The 17,596-nt window shown below is 35.8% G+C and overlaps 1 protein-coding gene across 1 annotated transcript in view; it reads right to left on the reverse strand.

Moving 5' to 3' along the window:
- Nucleotides 1-8,062: 8,062 nt before the first annotated feature.
- LOC144365106 (heat shock factor protein 2-like) overlaps nucleotides 8,063-17,596 on the reverse strand; it is a 37,063-nt gene continuing 27,529 nt past the window's right edge. The window contains 2 exon segments of the mRNA XM_078015912.1: nucleotides 8,063-9,015; nucleotides 9,018-9,486. Of these exon segments, the coding sequence (XP_077872038.1) occupies nucleotides 8,063-9,015; nucleotides 9,018-9,486 (1,422 nt within the window).

A 17,596-nucleotide genomic window follows, 5' to 3' on the forward strand; every position in this document is an offset into this window, starting at 1 on the left:
GAATGAATCCTACACAGAATCAAAAAAATCTGACAATATCTAACCCTAAACCTAACCATAACCGTAATCCTCAATTTCCATTCATCTCCCTTGGGCCAAATGAAGTCATACCTAAAAATTCAAAGTGTTCCTGCCCACTCGAACCTAGAAGACCCAAACTTGGGGAGCCTATTAAGGCTGAATACAGATGAATTCTACTAAGCTTCAAAGAAATCCAACCAAAACTAACACTACTCATAAAGCTAAGGCTAACCCTAATACTAATGTTAATACTAACCCTAATCTGTTAGAGAACCATTGAACATAGAAGACCACACCTGGGAAGCCCTTGTGGTGCTTGGTAAAGGAAGAATCTTGCCCAGTATGGAAGAATTTTAAACAAAAATATTTTGGAGCTATTTTAGTATATGGATATTTCTGTGCTTTCTCCTAAAATGCTGACAGATACGGATGTTTGTTTCTACTTAAGCTTAGGGCAAATTCAATAATGAACAAACCAGAGAATGCACGCTGAGAACTAATTGAGTGAATGAAGTTTCAAGCAGCTAGCACAAACACTGATTTCCACCTCTATTTCCATTTATCCCTATTGGGAAAAATGAAGTGAAACCTGAAATTTCAAACTGTTTCTTCCAGCAAGCTGTTGAACCTTTAAAAAATCAAATTTGTATAGTAAGATTAAGTAAAGAATCAATCCTGCCCAGTATCAAAGAAATCTGAGCAAAAAAATTTTGGAGTTACTACAGTATATAGGTATTCTCCCGCTTGGTCCTAAAAGACTCACAGATGAAGATTTTTCTTTCTACATAATCTGAGGGCTACTGTAACACTGAGAAAATCAGAGAATGCACACTGAGAACTATTGGGTGAGTGAAGTGTTAAGCAGTTAGCACAAACCCTATTTCATTTCCACCTCCATTTCCATTCGTATCCCTATAGGGCAAAATGAAGTTAAACCTGAAAATTTAAACTGTTTCTTACATTGAACCATTGAGCTTTAAAGACACAAACTTGTGGTTAAGAATGAATCCTGCACAGTATCAAAGAAATTTGACCAAACCTAACCCTAACCCTAACCCTAATGCTAACTTGTTAGACAACCATTTAACTTAGAAGACCCAAACTTGGGGAGCCTAGTAAGGCTAAGAAAAGGATAAAAACCTACCCAGTATCAAAGAAATCTGACCAAAATATTTTCAGATTTATTTCAGTACCTCAGTATTCTCCTATTGCTCCTAAAACACTCACAAATAAAGCTGTTTCTTTTAACTTCAACGTAGGACTACTTCAAAAAGTAACAAATCAGAGAGTGCAGAATTAATTGAGTGTGTGAACTTGCAAGCAGCTAGTAAAAACCCTGTTTTCATATCCATTTCCATTTCCATTCCTCCCTGTAGGGCAAAATGAAGTTACAGATGTTCCCATGTCTATTAAAAAGTAAAATGGGCCAGCCTATACTAGCAAGACATTTCAAGTGGTTTGCAATTATTGGCATATACAGCACTTGACTGGAATATCCTACAACCCCTTATACTCAAGGCATTATAAAAAGAACACAAAAGAAATTAAAGACCATGCATTTAAAAAAAAAACAGAGGGGAGAAAGTATACCAAGTCCCCTTGCAATGCTTGAATAAAAAAAAATCTTATTTAATTTAAACTTCCATTCAATTTCAAAATTTTCTATGGAAACATCAGCCCATAAGTATTGGGCCCCCATCACAGGGCCCTCCTGTCTACCTGTGGTCTCATGAAAGGATCTCATAATAAATACATGGGATGACCCAGGGCTCTTCATATGCAAGGGTTCAGGATTTGCATATGTTAACAGGAGCATCACCACATCTTGGTGCCTACCAGAAAGTCAAGCTCTGGACCCCAAGAACCACCAACCAAGAAGATGAAGGAACTAACTCTGGAGGAGAACCCTTGCAGGCAAAGGACTCAACAACGCAAATGGACCTCAAGTAAAGTTACCTGGGGTGATATTATTTGTTGACTAAGTCACAGATAGGCTCCTTTGCCTGGTAGCAATCTCATCCTTGGGCCTATAAGGGTGGTCCTCTGTGCAGTGCTCACTGTTAACAGTGAAGCCCCCTCAGATAATGATAGCATCCCAAGCCATACCTTATTCCCTTGATAAGAGGAATTTCTCTGGTGAAGAACATCTATGTACCTGGGTGAGTGCAGCTCCCTGGAATGTAGCTGATGTGCCCAAAAACCATATTGGCTATTGAACCATTTTGGCTACTGCAGCCATTACCAACCATTATGCAGAAAATCAATATGGCATGATAGATATCACGCCAATATTGCTAGCTGCTAGACCCATCAAAAGGGCAGCAACCAGCTGGATGAATCAAACAATATTGAGTCCAGACCCTCACCATGAATTTGCCTTTATGCCAAATTATACTCATACCCACTATGCACAAGAGTTTGTTACATAACCCTTTGCTCTGCTAATAATCAATGATACTGATGGCATAAATATCACTCATACAGAGATCCTTTGTGCAGTCAATACATCCTGCTGGCTCACAAATTGTATAACCCCTCCTGTGAAACCAAAAATACATTTATCCTCAGAGTGCCCCAGCAATCTGGCTTCCAGTGAACCTGTCCAGAGTGGAGGAGCCCATGGGACATGGAGATAAAGAATCTTCTGAATGAGATCCTGAATTGGACTAGGCATGCAATTAGCCTCATCATCGATGGAATTATTTCCTTTGTAGATTCCATCGGTGCCACAGCCACTGGCACTGCTTCTCTCACTCAGAGTATCCAGACTGCTCAGATTGTAAGCAATTTTTCTACTGCCATGGCAAAAGCCTTTGCTGTTCAAAATGACTTAAATAAATTCTACCAAGCTGCTAATTTAGTCATTTGGCAAGAACTAGATCTCCACCAGGAACAACTAGATATTCTGTTATGTTGCAAAGGCTCACTTGTGACCCTGAATTTTGTAGTATTTGTGTCACCCAATATTTTGTATCTGAAAATGTAATCTTACACTTCTCCAGTTTTTCTCAGTATATTAAGGGCACTTGGAATACTACGTTATAACTATGCATAAACTCACTAAGGCAATTTTCAAAACCAATGAGACTAATGTATCTATCTTGACAACCTCTTCTTTCTTCCAGGTATTGATTGAACATTGGAAAGACATGATAGCCAAATTAACTAATCCTTAAAATGCTATTACCCTGGACTTACTGTTTATAATAGTGATAATTTTTTCTTGTGTTGTGAGATAATTATGTAACCTTATAAATGACACTGAACAAAAACCATCAATGAGGGCAGATGTCCTTGCAGCACAGTCAGATGGGGGAGATATGGGGACAAGTGCTTGGAGTACTGCATACGTGGCATATGTTAAGGGTGTCTGAGTGGCAAAACACCCTCCTTGTGCTAGATGCGTGAGTGGCAAACCACTTACCCCATAGGCACAGCCCTGTATGTGAGGCCATGTGTTGCAGTACCTGCACTTGCTCCACAGTTCATTCCTCATTTGGTTGCTGCAAGCACAGGCAGCAGGAAATTGTATTTGTGGCTGCCTACAATCTGCTTAGCCTGAGTATATATGCAATAAAATCAGTCCTGCTTTCTTCTTGGTCTCCGGAGGTCTTGATTAGTGGCTCTGCAGTCACACTCTCCTCTACCCTGTTCTGTGGACCTCCTTGCTGGACAAGAGAGAACCCACACAACATAAATGGCAATATAATATATTGTGACTAAGTGGGGTGATTCCCGGAATAAAGAGTTAGTTTAATGTTTGAAAATCAAACAGTATAAGCCACTATGTTAACAGAATAGGATGATTACCTTAATAGATGAAGACAAAGCATTTGGCAATTTTAAGGTATCATGATACCATTCTTTGCCCTCTGGTTAAAGAAGATTACTACCTGTATCTAATAAGGGGTGTTTTGGCCATGTACATTATGGCCAAGTTTGTTTACTCCAGAAAATCAATATTCATATACATTATAAAAAAACGGGCTTTGAAAATCACATAAGGCTATCTCCATAACAGCTGAAAAAATGTTTTATAGAAAAGAATCAGGTATATTCAAAATATTCAGAGTAAATATCAGAGGGTCAAAGCCCAAAAGCTTCCTTTAAGATCTTTAAGAAAAAAGCTTCATTAGCATCACTTCTTTCAGCATTTCATTTTACTTTTTAGGAGATGCAGTATGTCACAGGAAAGAAACCAAACATGGAATTAAGAAAGAAACAACCAACTCAATATTCACAGATATTAGGACGAAATAATGAACTTTCAGGAACATATCAGGTAAGACACTTAGCAAATACAATTAGACCCTTAGTGAAAGAAATATGCAAATCAAACACTTAAGAATTTATTTAATTTATGAATATATTGAAACCAAAAACCTCATTTCCATTCCTAATTTTATTTTTAGTTTCTTGACATCCCCCAACAAAATAAAGGAAAAGATACAAAAATATATTTAAATTCATATACACACATGCACATACATATGCTCACTATCATACTTTGATTTATATCAGGAAGTGATTATTAAAAAAGAAATTTTCTAAATGTTTTGGCTAGCTTTTTAGTTTTCATATTATAGTAGATCCAATTCATCAATTTTAATTTAACACCAGTATCATTTTATTCTATAACCAAAAGGTGATCTTTGGTTTTTACACATTTTGAATTTTAACTATTTATAAACCTGGGCTCAATTTTATTTTGACATTTTCATATTGGTGAAATGTAGTACATATTTGTTCAGAATTTCACAACAAAACTGCTTAAATGAAACACAAAAATGACAGCTCCATTTTAAAAATTATGTATATCAAAATTTAATATATAAAATGCAATATTAGAGTAAAATTATTTTACTTTCTCAGATTAACCAAAGATAAATGACACTCATGTTACTTTTAATGTGCACAGAGATGCCAAAAAGGACACTTGAAATCACTTTAGCCCATTAAATGTAACATTAATCCCCAATGAAATTGAAGTTTAAATTGTATAATGCATCTCAACCTGAAATCTCCATTCTTAATTAGTAATTTATTCCTTTAACTTCCTATCAGGTTGGACTTGCACATCTTCTTCCCTGGGTTAAAATTTTTCACTTACTGGTTTCTAGCGTCAAAATTCAGGCTACTAATGCACAACCTTGGTATTCTGCTAAGTGTGTATACCATAAGTCTTCAGGAACAATAAAGATTTATGTTTTATTGATTGCTTAGCATATTCAGTTCAATAATATTTATCAGGAATGTTCTATTTGGACAAAATTTTGGTATTTACTATGGGTTAGGAAGAAATGCTTAATAATGAATTATTAAGTCTAAGTTTGTTTTTTCCAGAGGATCAATAACTTTTATGGTACAATCCAGTAGCAGAAATTATGTCTTTTCAACAGAAGTCTCAGCACAAGTGTTTTCTGCTTCCACTATTTTTTTTGTGTGAGAATACCACATACAACTCTATCTCTAGCTGAGTGTTCTATTGGACATTACATTGAATATTTACAAACATATATGTCATTAATAAGGAAGAAAAAATTATGAGATTTATATGAAAATCAATAGTTACAGCAAGCTAGCAAACACTTTTAAATGAGGAAAACATCTCAAGAAAATTTCAATTTAATCCAATATGAGCTTTAGTTTGCAGTTATTTGTGCCAAAATTGTTGAAGGTTCTTACTCCTGGACAAAAAAGGCCTAACCTTAGTCAATTTGAAAGGCTTTACCTAACAGGCCTTAGTGAAGAAAGCTATCATTTCCAAGGCATATTTGTTACAGAGCCAATGAAATTATTACCATCCTGGGGGGAAATGCAACCTAGGACTCAGAGTCTTTCCTTGGAAATCCTATTGAGATCTCTTAATTGGGGGAAGAAGAGTACTTGAAGATTTGTCTCTACCAGGCCTCTACTTTTCCATTACTACTCTCTAACACACCAACCCCCCACCCCACACACATCCACACACTCCTAAACTGCAAGATCTAATTGCTCAGCCTCTCTGGACAGAAGAGTGATTCATAAGTCTTAGTGATCTATCTGACCCTTGACTCAAGACATTTCTTGGGGAAAAATTAGAACAGTGGTGGAATTAGCTCTTAAATGATTGAAATCTTGACTGTAGGTTCAATACAACGGAACCTGCGAGCACAGCGCCTACAAGATCAGCTCAGCCCTAGAATGCACTTTTTGAACCATTCTTGTCTACAAAAGAGAGAGAATAGCAACATCTCATATTAAGTATAGTAACTGAAAATTTTGGATTTCCTAGGTCAAAACAGGCAATAAATTATAGTAATACCAAAACTAATTAGAACTGAAAATGACGAACCTGCAAAACAATTAACGACGGTGATTGGACGTATGAATCATTTTAAACATTAGTTAAGTATGGTCTATATAAAGATAGATAATAAATCTTATGACCTCAAAGTGCACATATTTTCTGTAGAAACTCAATCAATCACCTAAGGCTTGAATATTTATATAAAAACTGTTTTGTGCACCTGGTGTGGTGGTGCATGTCTGTAATTCCAGAGGCTCAGGGAGGCTTAGGCAGGAGAATTGCAAGTTCAAAGCAAGCCTCAGCAAAAGGCAAAGTGATAAGCAATTCAGTGAGACCCTGTCTCTAAACAAAATACAAAATAGGGCTGGGGATTTGCCTTAGCACTGGAGTGCCCCTGAGCTCAATGCCCGGCACCCAAAAACAAACAAAAAACTGTGCTGTAATTCCAACAACAACAACAACAACAAAAAAACAATTTTTCCACTTCTATCAAACAGTATGGTTATTTAGAACCAAATATTTTAAAATTATGTTTTAACTGATACACAAAAACATTTTTAAAAAGTACATATTAATGAGGTGCCACATAATGTTTCAGTACCTGTAATGGACTCATACTTATGAGTTGTAATTTTTTAAAAATTTTTCCTTCATCTATTGACAGAAGATTGCTTCATATGAACTTGGAGAAAAAAATAGACCATCATCTACCTATTAGATATATTCTCTTAACCAGGATCTGACACAAAATTCCCAATATTCCAACAACACATGTACTTAACACCAAACAAGCAAAATATAATCAAATTAACTCTTTACAGGCCAAGTTAATAATTGGTTACATGAAATAAGCATTTTGGAGTACAACTTTAAGTTCAGGAAACTTCATTCCCCACTGGTGCCAAGAATCACTGTAAGAATACTCTGTTTCTCCTGATGAAGATTTGCCAATTTCTGCCTTCATAATAATTTCTATATAATTGAAAATGCCTTATATTCTTTAAAATTATTTCATGTCTCGAGCATGAAGGCCAACATTTGAACTTTCTCCTTTTCTTTAAATCCACAAATTAATAATTTGTCTTCTATCAGCTATTTATATAATACATTATGTATATGTGTTTCCATGTATATGGAGCTGTAACCATATCAGACAGTGAGTATTTGTGTACACTTTGCCCTTCCTGTTAAACATGAATGAACTCCAAACATTTATGAACTACTTCGAACCAAGTGAGACAAATGAAGTTTTACAAGATACCGGCACTTTATGTTCCCAGTTTTAAAAATAAACCAAGTGAAAAATACTTAATAAAAATAATTGGAACAGAGAAAGCTTTAGAAGTTCTATCATTAGTTCTAGTGACTTACACTCAAACTTAGACAGACACCATCAAACAAGCAAAACAAAAATAACTGTTGCTAATGGTCATATCTGTAAAATGAAATCCAAATTACAACTGGAGAAAAATGGCCATCTGAAGCCAATTTAAAGATATGCCAATAATGTGCACTAAATTTTGTGTATATCTAGGCAGGTGAGTAACATTTCAAAGCTTTGCAAGAGTGTATGGTTAGTGAGAAAAGCAAAAGGTGCTTTTATTCCACAGTATCTGATTAAACAAAACAAAGCAATTTACAAAAACAAAGCAATTTTACAAAAGAAAAGTACCAAATGATACTTTAAAATAAATAGTTCATCATTTTGATGAATATATACATGTTGAGTCTACTTCTTAGGGATTTAACTATCTAAAAGTGCATGTCACTATCCAGAGGTGCAGGAGCAAGTTCACATGAATAAAACTGTGTAGCTTCACTAGCTTCAGCTTCAGTCAATGGCTCCAGGTGAACAAGCTTATTTTGGGTTGTTTCTGGGTACAGGCTGCTATCCAAAAGCTCATCGACTTCTATGAGTTTATCTACAGAGGACATAACTTCTGATGATGATGTTGTACTCCCCTGTTCAACAGCAGAAGCAGGATTGCCATCAAGGAATGCAAGAAATGAAAAGGCAGTGTACTGGATAAGCTGCCTATTTGGTTTAGACTTAGATTTTCTTCTTTCTTCTGAAACTGATTGAACTACATTGTTCTTGGTCGCTTCTAATCCTTTATTCTCAGATTTTGTATTATTGATGTAATCTGTGGGATTCATCTGCACATAACTAGTGAAAAGATCAACCAGGAGATCTGGGTATATGTTAAACTGTCTTCCTGACAGCATAGCTTGGAAGTCCTCTAAACTACAATAAATACTGTCAAGATAATTCAACAGTTCAACATTTCCCAAAAGATTAATGTTATCATTCAAAATGGAATCCATCATGGTCACAGGATCTTCTATGGACAGACAGGATGAACCGTTTAGCTGGACAGCACTAGACATGAGAGGGTTGATGCCACCACTGCCTGAACCTAGGGATTTTCTGGCTGGTTCACTCAGATCTCCACTCTGAATGACAGGTGCATACTCATCATCATTGTCATCTTCAACCATGACAATATCAGGATACTGGCTACAGTTGGAGGGATCAGATATAACATCCTCATTAGTTTCTGGAATAACTAGGATATTTTCTTCATCCACATTATCATCAGTAACATCATAAATAATGATGTCATCTGAAATCCACTCTCCTGTCTTTAAACTTTCAGTCCTACTGTGTGGAACTTTATGATAAAGATTATCAACTGGTTCTTTATGTGCTGAAATAAATTCTTCTGGGTTCCATTAATGTTCAGAAGTAGAGGCCTTTTGCGCTTTAAACTCACAAGTTTGTTATTCTGAACCAATGTAACAATAAATTGGACAATCTTTCAAATAACTTGTTGCTGCTGTGCATGCTTTGTTTTTAATTCAGACACCTTGTTCCAAAGGGACTCATTCTCAATTTTTAATTCTGAAAGTCTGGACTCAGTTGTTTCCTGTTTTACTTGAACCTTCTGAGCACTACTTATAATTTTTATTAAATCTTCTTGGCGAATTTTATTTTCTTCTGGTTTTGAAAATGAAAACTTCCTTTTAATGTCCTCCAACAAGTCATCCCAGCTTTGTTTAAAGAAAGGATGCTGAAATTCAAGAGGACCATCTCTTTCCTGCTTTATTATTCCAGAGTCAATATGTACTACTTTATGAAAACCATACTCTCTCCTTTGTGCCCTGTTGAAGTCGCTCTAAAAGAATCATTTCTCCGGCATGGCAGGAACCACTTCATTTGGGAGCCTTCAGCAGCTTGCAGAAATGTCCGTGTCTACTGGAAAATCTGAAAACTTTTTTCCTCCAATTTGTCTTGACTTGGCAGGACAAAGGGTCACTTTCATCAGTCACACTTTGCCCCAAATTTTGTTCTCCTAGGTTCAAGTGTTCTCTTGAACTGGAAATCCAACAGTGTTTGCACCAGCTGCTTGAAACTTTATATATTCAATTAGTTCTCAGGGTGCACTCTCTCCTTTGTGCCCTGCTGAAGTCTTTCTAAGCAGAGGTGTTTCTCCGGAATGGTAGGAACAACTTCATTTGGGAGCATTCAGCAGCTTCTCATGCTCTTCCTCCCTACCCCATTTTGAGTCACCCCTCCCCAAGGCAGAGAAGACATTCCACACTTGGGGGGGGATTGGCTAACTTCACTTAGTATTATCTGCACTAATGCCATCCATTTCCCTGCAAATACCATAATCATATTATTTTTTAGTTCTAATATTCCATTGTGTATAAATGCCACATTTTTTTTTATCCATTCATCCAGTGAAGGAAATCTAGGTTGGCTCCACAGTCTATCTATTGTGAATTGTGCTGCTGTAAAAATGGATATGGCTGTGTCCCTGTAGTATGCTGTTTTTAAGTCCTTTGGGTATAGACTGAGAAGAGGAATATCTGGGTCAAATGGTGGTTCCATTCCCAGCTTCCCAAGGAATCTCCATACTGCTTTCCATATTGGCTGCATCAATTTGCAGTCCCACCAGCAATATATGAGTGTACCTCCCCCGCCCTCCCCCTCCCCCCTCTCCCCCCCCTCCCGCATTCTCCCCAGCACTTATTGTTGGCTGCCATTCTTACTGGAGTGAGATGGTCTCTTAGAGTAGTTTTAATTTGCATTTCTCTGATTGCTAGAGATGGTGAGCATTTTTTTTGTATATTTGTTGATTGATGGTATATCCTCTTCTGAGAAGTGTCTATTCGGGTCCTTGGCCCATTTGTTATTTGTTATCCTTGGGTTATTTGTTTGTTTGTTTTTTGGTGTTTAATTTTTTGGAGTTCTTTGTATACCCAAGAGATTAGAATTCTATTTGATGTGTGAGGGGTAAAAATTTGTTCCCAGGATGTAGGCTCCCTATTCACCTCACACATTATTTCTCTTGCTGAGAAAAAAACTTTTTAGCTTAAATTCGTCCCATTTGTTGATACTTGGTTTTAATTCTTGTGCTATAGGTGTCTTATTAAGGAACTTGAGGCCTAACCCCAGTGATGGAAATTAGGGCCAGCTCTTTCTTCTATTAGATGCAGAGTCACTGGTTTGATTCCTAGATCTCTGGTCTATTTTGAGTTAATTTTTGTGCATACTGAGAGTTAGGGATTCAATTTCATTTGTTCCATATGGATTTCCAGTTGTCCAAGCACCATTTGTTGAAGATGCTATCCTTTCTCCATTGCATGCTTCTAGCACCTTTGTCTAATATAAGGTAGTTGTAATTTTGTGGGTTGGTCTATCAGCCTTGGTGCCAGTACCATGCTGTTTTTGTTACTATTGCTCTGAAGTATAGTAACCATTGGGTATAGTGATACCACCTGTTTCACTCTTCCTGCTTAGAATTGCTTTAGCTATTCTGGGTCTCTTATTTTTCCAGATGAATTTCATAATTTCTTTTTCTATTTCTGTGAGGAATGCCATTGGGATTTGACCAGAATTGCATTGAATCTGTAAAGTCCTTTTGGAAATATGGCCATTTTAATAATATTAATTCTGCCTATCCATGAGCAAGGTAGACTGCCAGATTGTATTTGAAAGAAAACAACAAGAACAATAACATTTTGCTCTCTCCAGAAACTTATCTCGTAGGCAAAGTCATGCATGGACTGAAAGCAAAAGGATACAGCAGGGGTTGGGGTGGGGGGTGTTGGGAGGGATGACTAACATTCATATGGATCTTGTTAACAAGAAGAGGTTTCTATCCTCATATCAGATAAAGTTAATTTGAAGAGAATTACAGATTTATTACAGAATAAAGAAGGCCATTTCATGCTGGGGTTGTACTCAATGTTAGAGTGCTTGCCTTGCAGGGATGAAGTGAGGCACTGTCTTTGATCCTCAACACCATATTTTAAAAATAAATAAAATGAAGGTATTTTTAAAAGAAGCCATCTTTATGTCCCATTTACTGTTTATGGGACATATAAATCATCAAGACATAACAATCTTAAGTATGCATGCCCCCAAACAATGAGGCATCTACATACGTCAAACAAGCCTTCACAATTTCAAGTTTCCAGTAGATTAAAATACAATAATACTGGGTGACCCTTAAATTGTTGTCTCACCACTCAATAGATCTTCCAAACAAAAAATTTTAAAAAAGCTATACAACTAAAACATACAATTAATTATTTAGACTTAGCAGACATATATGGGATATTTCATTCATCAATAAATAAATACACTTTTTTCTGAGGAGCACATTGATCCTCATTTAAAATAGACTATGTCTTAGGTAACAAATAAATGCTTCCAAATACTAAATATAGAGATAATACCTTCCATTTTACCAGAACATAGTGGGATAAAATTAGAAATAAAGATAAAGTTAAAAATATATTTATTATAACACCTGGAAACTAAGTAATACACTGTTTAGTTACCAATGGATAATAGAAAATAGCAGGGAAGTGATTTTAAAAAATACTTGAGATAAGTGAAAATAGTGACAAAATATAATTGGACACTATATTTTGTTCTAAGAGGAAACTACATTGCATTGAGCTCATTCACTGAAAGAAAAGAAAGTCATCATATAAATTGCCTAGCATTACATCTCAAACCTCTAAAAAATAAGAACAAAATAACACAAAAAAACAGAAGACAGAAAATAATTAAAATCAGAACCAAAATTAATGAAACAAAAAATATTCAAATAATCAATGAAACAAAATTTTGTACTTTGAAAAAATAAAGTTGATAAATGTTTAGCCAAGCTAACAAAGAAAAAAAGAAATAAAATACAAATTATGAAAAATTGTGACAAAAAAGGAAAATCACCATGAATATCAGTGAAATATCGATGATAATCAGAAACTACTTTGAAAATCTATACTAAAAAGAAAAACTATGATATTGATAACTTTCTAGACATATGATCTACCCAAATTGAAGTAGGAAGACAGAAAATTTCAACAGATCAATTTCAAGCAATGAAATTGAAGATGTCATAAAAAGCCTACCAACAAAGAGAATCCCAGGACAAGGCCAATACTCAGCCAAGTTCTACCAGTCTTTCCAAGAACTTACACCAATATTGCTCAAACTCTCCCATAAAATAGAAAAGGAGGGAACCTTCCAAACTCATTCTGTAAAGCTAGTATGACCCTGATACCAAAACCAGCAAAGACATCTCAAGGAAAAGAAACTTCAGACTAATATTCCTGATGAATATACATGCAGAAATTCTTGATAAAGTACTGGCAAATTGTATACAAAAACATATTAAAAGGATATTGCACCATGATCAAGAAGGGTTTATCCTAGAAATGCAGGGTTGTTTCAACATACAAAAACCAATCATAAAATTCACCGCATGAATACACTTAAAGAGTGCAACCAAATCACATTGATACAAGGTGTTATCTGTGCTATGTGCCATTAAACACATATTTGATTTATGAATCTTCTGTTCCAGGCATTTTTACCAGTCATGATATTTACTCTCACACTTATTCACTTATTAAAGTGAATTTCCCATTCAAAAGTCCAAAAAAAGAAAGAAGCAGTTATTATAATAGTGTGTGTGATGGATATAACTGGAATTGGATATATTTTAACTGAGTTTTGAAATGTTTGTAGAATTTTGAAAATTAATCCATACCTAAAATCTGACATGCAATTACCTAAAGTCTGGATACTATTTTATCTCCATTTCCTCCTTAGAAAGGATATCAACTATAGCTTTTATTAAGAAACTGAGCATAGAAATTTCATATGCACATAGAAATTTATCAGGAAATGAGATTTTAGCAAATGGAGTGCTGATGAATCTACAAGGACATAATTATGAAAATATTAGCCAATAAAATACATGGATTTTGTTTGCTCATGGAATTAAAGTGCCAAATCCTGCTCTCTTAGATCCTACCATATTGATTCTGTTTGAAATTGATACTCTTCTAAAAATCTAGCATATTTTCTGCTGGCTCATGCTGCAATATTTTCATGTTTGTTTTATAATACTCTATTCCTTTCAGAACACTTCATGTCCACTCTCCAGAAAAACTTTCTATAAATTCAAGTTGCCTGAGATAATTAATAGAAGATACCTGGCTCTTGCTTGATGTTCATTTGTATTTCCCTATCCATAAGCATCTTCACAGAATATGTATGCTTTTCACCTGCATGGAAAATGAACTTGTTCCTGCTACTAAAATTTTTAAGTGTAGAGCAATATTTATTGCATCCATAATGCATGTTATGGATTACTGTGTTTGCATAATGTGTCATTTGTAAATGGAGCAGAGAATTCTAGTTCTCTACTTTTGATCTGGGCATACTGTGTTGTATTTATCAAAATCCCTAGTACTTAGTTATGATGATAAGATTCAGTTTTCTACACAGGAAAATGTGTAGATGTAACATGTTCCACTGCCAGGCATAGCCAAACAAATACCTGTACTACTAATTTCTTTTTGTTTTTGTAGCCAGAGTTTCTCTTAAAGCACTACATTTATGATGACAAAGTTTGTGGAGACAAGTGCATGGAGTACTGGATACATGGCATACATTAAGGCTGTCTGAGTGGCAAACCATTCCCCCATGCTAGGCATGTGAATGGCAAACCTCTTACCCTGTAAACACATCCCTGGGTGTGAGACCACGTGTTGTAGTCCCTGAGCTTGCTCCATGGCTAACTTCTTGATTGGTCACTGCAGGGACAGTTGGCCAGCAATTGTATTGGTGGTTCTTGTAATCTGCTTAGCTACTGCCTGAGTATATATACATGGTAACTGCACAATAAAATTAGACCTGCTTCCTGCTTGGTCTCTGGAGGTCTTGATTAGCAACTCTGCAGCCACACTCTCCTCTATCCAGTTCCAAGGACCTCCTCACTGAACAAGAGAAAGCCTATGAAAAATTTATCTTCTATCTCAGTCCATGAATCATGAATTATAACATGGAGGACAATTGTAAGATCCACCTTTGCTTCTACTCTGAATTTTTACTTAAGAAAGATTCCTCTTGATCATTGTTATTTCCTGGGCTGCTCTAATAAAACCATAGTGCAACGTTTTGTTTTGTCTTGTCTTTGAGAGGCAAATAATCTGAACTGATACATAATTAGATGATTATGATAGATTTAAATGTATCTCTTCCTACACTATTTTTCTGTTTTATGTTGTGTTTCATTTGTAAACACATGGATATGGATAGGTGTATGTGTTTTGCATTTGTCAGATTATGATCTATAACATCTTGAACATGTATTGATTTTATTGAAGTTGAATGAAGATAATCTCACTTTCCAAGCCTTTCTATAGGACCATCAGGAAATGCCAATGCCCCAGAGTTTGCTGGAAATTACAGATTAAATACTCAAACTTTTACTTAATGTATAAGATTGTCCTCCATAATTTGCAAAATTTCCTTTTGAAATGATTCTGTTGGCCCTGATCTATCCACCAGCATCACTGAACAATGCTTCAGTCTCAGAGGAGTGGTTTGTCTACTGTTAAACTCAGTATTGACCAATACTATTTCATTTCCCATAAGAATCCAAATATTATCTCCTCACATTAGCCACCACAGTTAAACAATGTTTGTGAGTGCTTGTGTATGTGTCATTTTTCCTTTACATTTTACTAAGAGCCTCACATTTTCCATCTAACAAAACAATTAGTATCTATCTGCTCCTAAATATATAACCTTTATATGATTTTACATTCATCGCTATATAACCTATTTAAAAGAGTATATTTTTCCAATGTTCCTTCATGTCTGGGATCCACTTTCATCTTCATTAAAAGGAAAAAGAATATTAGAAATTGTATGCCATCATTTATTTTCTAAATTCCTGTAGGAGAATTATAATAAAAAGAAATCGTAATTGTTAAAGAAAATTAGCCTAGACCCACCACTATGTCTTTGACATAAATATGATGTGTAGATGGTCTAAGCCCAAAGTCAGAAAAGAGACATGAATCATCTAAATCTTCTCTTTACTCTCAGTTTGGGCCCTCAGGAACTGTATATCAAAATATCCCTTTCTCCCTTCTTCCCTTCTTCAGTAGTTTCTCTTGCTCTTTTTCTCCATATCTTCTACCCTCCTCTGCAACTAACTTAAAATTTTCTCTTCTCCCCTTTCCAAAGGCAATTTCTGGTTATCGTAGAAGTTTCTGGTCACCCAAAAAGCTGCCAACACATACCCATTGATTTTTTTTTTACACACTGGGAGGTGAAAGTTTTTTGAGATATTTTTTCTTTTTCTTTTGTTTTGTTATGGGCCCCTGAGACTCTGTGTCATGTAAGAAATGTTTCTCCTATGGGAACATACTGTCTCTGTACCCATCAAGAGTCACTTAGCATAGAATGTTTAGCAACACAAAATGACAATTCTTATACAATGGAATTGTTCTCTTTTTGGTTCTCATTGTTTTGGACAATGTACCCTGTCAGAGAATGATTGTCTAAACATCAGTAACTACTCTTTAACTTGTACTCAACTAAGGTCATTTTGACCCATTTTCTCCTTCTGCTTATGATTTTAGATCTCATGATGTTTGTTTATGGTTTTGAATCATAGTAACAACCACTTATAATTAATGTGATTTTGACTATAAATGTGTACCCTAACTCTTGGAGGGGCTCAAAGGGTGTAGACTTGCAGCCTGCCCCTTGGCTTGCCAGCTAGTGGATCCAGATGATTGGCTGGTGAAGAAAAATGGTTCTGTCTCTTGCTTTAAGAGCTACTTGGTGATTGATTGCAATCTCACCATAGCATTTTGAAGGTCCCAGCAAGATGATGGGGCTTTGACTCCATGGGAATCTTGGATCCTCTGAAGGAGAGAAAGACACCCTCCCTTTTTAGTTGTGGGAGCTTTCTGCTTTACAAGGGTTGGGATCCGCAGTGACCAATGATGAGCCCACCCATGAAAGAATTTATGATGTGGCTCACGCCTGTAATTCCAGAGTCTTATGTGGCTCATACCTGTAAATCCAGAAGCTTTGAAGAAAGACAAAACTGCATGTGTTGGAAGGTATCTTTGTTCCTTCCATTTGACTTGATTGTAATTCCTTAGTAGTTCTGAGCACCTGATTGTAAATCTTTCAAGATGTATCAGGAGCTCTCCTCTGGGGGTGTATCAAGTGCTTGATTGTAAATCTTTCAAAGAATATCAAGTGCTTTATTGTAATGCCCAAGGTACATCAAGTGACCAGAAACCTCACAAGGCTCAGGTTAAGAATCAGTGAACTGCAATAAATAGACCATGACAGCAGTCTGGAGACTGGGATCCAGTAGAGGAAGGAGAGAGTGTTTGTCTTGATTTTTTCTTATCTTGTTTGTTGTTTGTCCCTTATTTGTTTGTTTGTGTTAATCTCTACCTTGGTTTGTTTCTAATGTGTTTTTTCAAATTGCTCTAGGAAGAAACTTTCCTTTTCTTTTGACAGATCTGACCCATCAGCCACTTGGTGACCCACCACCCTCAAACTCAAGTCACACTCAGTGCCCTGTTGAATTCTTTTTTTTTAACCTTACTTTTATTTCTGCCTGTTGTTTTAATTGTTAGCCTTGTCATGGAAAGGGGGAATGTAAATTTTTAAGATTTCCAAAGTCATCAGAAATGTCAACACAATATTTAGTTAAGTTACTTAATGTCATTTGACTTTTGTAAAATATCTTTTTATTGGCATGATCTCTTTATATTAGCTTACATTGATCAAGCCTACCTGTATAGAAAGTTAGGAAGATCTGTAGGCCTTAAACTGACTAAAAACTTCTGACTCTGGAAGTTTCTCTTGATAGGTATCAGGCATTTCTTTATAAGAATATCTCTTGTTATGTCATAAGAATCTCTGTTGTCACCTCCAGT

Source organism: Ictidomys tridecemlineatus, chromosome 6, assembly GCF_052094955.1.
Source record: "Ictidomys tridecemlineatus isolate mIctTri1 chromosome 6, mIctTri1.hap1, whole genome shotgun sequence".
Taxonomy (NCBI): domain Eukaryota; kingdom Metazoa; phylum Chordata; class Mammalia; order Rodentia; family Sciuridae; genus Ictidomys; species Ictidomys tridecemlineatus.